The sequence below is a fragment of the Cyprinodon variegatus genome, unplaced genomic scaffold (genome assembly GCF_000732505.1).
Source record: "Cyprinodon variegatus isolate N-32 unplaced genomic scaffold, C_variegatus-1.0 Scaffold0, whole genome shotgun sequence".
Taxonomy (NCBI): Eukaryota; Metazoa; Chordata; class Actinopteri; order Cyprinodontiformes; family Cyprinodontidae; genus Cyprinodon; species Cyprinodon variegatus.
The window spans coordinates 2,413,787-2,418,187 of record NW_015150453.1 but is presented as its reverse complement, the minus strand read 5'-3'; the positions used below and the strand labels follow the sequence as shown (position 1 = coordinate 2,418,187).

Below are 4,401 nucleotides of genomic sequence, written 5' to 3'. Positions count from 1 at the left end.
AGAATTCTGACTGTAATCTCAGAAATTTAGATTTTAATGTAGATGGGCACCATGAAGGAAGAGATGTGGGAGCACTCAGCTTCACTGACAAAGATGTGAGTTGTTTGAGGTGGCCAGTGACACATTGGTGGAAAATTACGGAATTAGGCAACTTTTTACGTGCCTGAGGGGTCCCCTCATTAATGAAGGAGCAGATGGTCATTAAAACAAGAGAGCTAGTCTCTAAAACAGACATGGCTATGGCTTGATGCTAACATGTTTGTTAGCTGTCAGAATTCTGAGAAAAAAGTCAGAATTCTGAGATTAAGGTCAGAATTCTGACTTTTTTCCCATACTAAACTGAAATAAAATTCAAAAATCAGTTGACTTTTTTTTTTTTTCCAGTGGCCCTAATCCTCTTCCGTAGACAATTCGCCAAGATGTTTAACATAATATAATATAACAGACAAACCAGAGCCTTCTGAAGATGTGTAGCATTACTCCTACAGTCATAAAACTAGTCATATTGTTTCCTCCTTGTAGTAAAACCTACAGTAGGTTCTGTAATGGCTGAAAAAGCCTCGTTTTGCAGATAATTTGTGATAATATTTTAATAAGGTTTAAATATGCAGTCATGTATGGTTCTAATTGTAATTTTGAATAAAGTTATAATATAAGCAATAATAAATGTGATCAGTAAATGTCATCCTGTTTTCAGTGCGATTCTACCAAAATTCTATATTTTTTATATTTGATTTATTTCACTAAAAGCGAAATTATCTTCTGGTGTTCTGGGGTTAAAATTAGCAATGTAAATGACTTTATTTCAGATTTAAATGGTTATTTTTGGTCAGAATTCGCCCTGTCACAGTCACACAGTTGTCACTGGAGATGAGTCTAGCCTGGATAGACCCTGGCAGCTTGTTCAGCATGCGGACACAGCATGGTGCTGAGCTGCAGAGCCTCCAAGCAGGCTGTCGGTGCGCGGCTGACTGCTTAAGGTGGATTTTAGCCAAATATTTTGGGAAAAATGAAAAACAAAGCTGTAATTTACATTTCCTCACCAGCTTCCTTCACACTGAAGCATCAGATTTAGTCTGTCTGCCACGCTTTAATTTAGCTCATAAAAAATAAAAATAAAAACCCTGACAGGTAGTGGAGTGATTCAGAACCAGATGTAAGTCTTATTTTCGAGTACTAAATTTGGTTCAACTTGATATCATGCTTCTCTTTTCAGCTGAAAGCGGTTCATATGGAAACGGTAAAATCGTGTCGGCCCGAACCCCAGGGAAGCAGTCCAGTAATTTTACAAAACAGGTGTTTAAAAAGAGGAAGTCTGGCTAAATGTGGTCCAGTCACAAGTTACAGCAGAACTTTAGAATCACATGACAGAAAATAAAGCGTAAAAAATGTCATTACTGTGGGATTACTCATAAAAATGTCCAAGAAACAACGTTGATTGGAATAAACTTTAATGTTAACAGAACAAAAGGGACGAACTAGATTTTTTTCTTATTTGTGCAGCAGTGATTAGATTTTGAAGTCAAATATAAGATTTGCTTTAAAAACTATGTTTTCAAATATAAAACCAACAGTTTTGTAGCAGCAGAGCCTGTTTTTTGCTCCTAAAATCTACTCCTCGTGTTGCATCTGCGATGATAGAGGCTGTAAGACCTCAAACTGTCGGTATCTTTAAAACTGATTCTTCTCAAACCTGAAACGTTGCATAAGACCCTCTGTCACATCCTCTATCTACATCTTAGAGTGAGGAGAGGCACATTCGGGGAAGCTGAGGCATGCAGGACATGTCTGGACAAGCAGAGGGAGAAAGAAAGGGATTTTTTTTTGCAGCGGGTGATCAGAATTAGGCCTAAACCAGCAAAATCCATCAAGGAAGATTCATTTTAGATTCTTAATGCTGTAATTCCAATATGCCACAGTTTTAGGTACCTATTCATGCATCACAAACTGCAGCTAAATAGAGAAGAAACAGAAAATGTCATTAGGAATTCAATATTCATGAAAATTCTCCACAAATGAAGATTTTTGATAGATATTGAATTCCTAATGACGCTTTTTAATCAAAGAGCTTCAGCCAAATTTGGTCCTTTCTCTTTGTTTCCATTCCGTCTGCATCAGAAGCTGCATGCTTGCTGTGAGTTGCCTCGGCAGGGTGTTAATTTGTTTTGCACTGCTGGCTCATCCAACATCACAATGCCTCTTTCTCCGTCTCCTTCGGCAGGTTGCCATGGTGACGATGCGGGTACCACTCTTTAGCAGGATAAGTCTGTATTTCCCTCTGATTAATCTACCCTCTCCCGACTTCTCCTCCACAGACCCTACTTCGAGATGAAAGCGAAGTACTACCTCCAACTGGAGGTACGTGAAGACTCTTAAACTTTACATACGCTCTTAAATGTCCAACTTAGTCTGGATGTTTCCATTGCGTTTAAAAACTTTTTTGTGTCATTTTGCCCTAGCTCTTAGCATAGTTAGCACTAATGAAATAGAAGTTGATTCTTAGATTTCCAAAAAGCCTGCCTACATTTCTGGAATGTTTTTTTCTAGATCTACCAGGGCTTAAAACGCCAAAGGATAAATCAGAGTGCCTTACTGTTATCCATTTAAAAAGCTCTTCTTTCTCTTAAAGCCCAAAAAATGGTAGCTTTGTCAGGACATGTCTGAAATATTTCCATGTTTCTGATTCCAGTTTTAAACTCAATGGAGATAGCTAACTAAGAATCATCTTACAACTGCGCAGAGACCAAATGTGATTTCCTGCTTCCCAAAAGCATCTCACATCAGTATTGGTTTATATGTTAAAGCAGGAATAGATGCATAAATGTTCTGTTTTCAGGTAAACGGAAACAGCTACAGTCTGTTTGCTGCATAAACAAGTGTCAGCATGAAATGTCAACTAGTTTCACTTTCATCTCTAAAAATATATTCTGTCACACAATAACATATAAAATTTGTTCTAAAATAGTTTTGGTTCCTCAAAGTTTGTGTCAGACTGAAGAAGAGCATTTCTGTTTAATAAAACTGTTTATAATTTCCTTTTCCTCATCTGTTTTTCTTCCAGAACCTGAAGAAGAATGTGGATGAGCGACAAGCCAAGCTGTCTCAGGCCAAAGGAGAGTACAGGACGGCTCTGAAGAACCTAGAGATGATCTCTGATGAAATCCACGAACGGCGCAGGAGCTCCACCATTGGACCACGCAGACCAGGAGTCGGTGCCGAGGGGGACAGCAGTTCTGGGGACGACGTCTCCAGCTTTAAGATGGAGTCGGATGGAATATCCAGTGAGTGCAGCATCCAGTTTTTCTGGTTTCAGGGATATCTTTGATGGATCTTTTTATTCTGATTTGTTTTTTGAGTTTTTAGTGTGAAAAAAACAAATTAGATTCGAAATTTTTACATTAATTCCTTCTTCTTCAACTGCTGCTTCAACAAAAGGCTTGGTTCTTAGTGTTTTATATATCAGACTTAAATATATTCAGTTGAACAAGGAAGATAAATTTGTGAATAGAGAAAAATGAGATGTGCAGATGTCTGGATGTGAGATAAGAAACTTGAATTTGTAGCATGACTGAACTGGAGACAGAGTCTTATCACAGTCGGTGATTCTGCCTTTTTAAAGAACTCGTTATCGGTCTTTTAACATCTGATAAGAGTCTAAAGTGAAAATATAAAAGACTCGAACATCGAAAAAACTGCTGGAACAGCTGTGTTTGGGTCGCTCTTATAAAGACCCAGAAAACTTTTTGTCAGAAAAAAACATTACAACTAAATGGAAACATTTTCTAACAAAAATAAAAGCATTAATTACTGCTGCAGCAGTACTAATTAATTAAGGGTTAAAAGTAAAATCTCTTATACTATAACTGAAATGGACTTTCTTAGCAAAGGCTTATCTTCTTTTAGCCTGTGAATGTTTTCTATCACAGGAACAAAAAACACTGTTGGTACATGTGTGACAGTTGATGGTAAATATTTAAATTTTACTTCAAGCAATTAAAGAAATTCTCTGTTTTCTTTAACAGTTCATCCGTCTCATTCAGACTGAATCTTATTCATCCCTTAGGCCAGGGGTTCCCAAATATTTCATCATGTGACCCAAAAATAATACAACACACTGACTGCCCCCCTATATATAAATATTAACCTAATTACTTCACTTTAGATTCATTTATGCAGATTGAATAAAATAATAACATTCATTTTTAAGTACATATATCAATTTTTTTTATTTAATGGTACGTTTATCTAGCCTGGGTGCCATTCCGAACTTAGTCCCGCCCACAACGTTTGAGGTCGGGAAGTTCGGTCTGGCATTGCTCAATAGTAGCGCGAGTATGATCGCCCAATATCTGGCGGGCCAATCAAACGAACCAGGAAAAAAAATGCCTCTGCACTCAATTG

General features: G+C 37.4%; 1 protein-coding gene across 1 annotated transcript in view; it reads left to right on the top strand.

The window, feature by feature from the left end:
* sh3bp5 (SH3-domain binding protein 5 (BTK-associated)) overlaps window positions 1-4,401 on the top strand; it is a 39,449-nt gene that overhangs the window by 30,051 nt on the left and 4,997 nt on the right. The window contains exons 6-7 of the mRNA XM_015388311.1: window positions 2,316-2,358; window positions 3,062-3,281. Of these exons, the coding sequence (XP_015243797.1) occupies window positions 2,316-2,358; window positions 3,062-3,281 (263 nt within the window). The remainder of the gene's footprint in view (window positions 1-2,315; window positions 2,359-3,061; window positions 3,282-4,401) is intronic.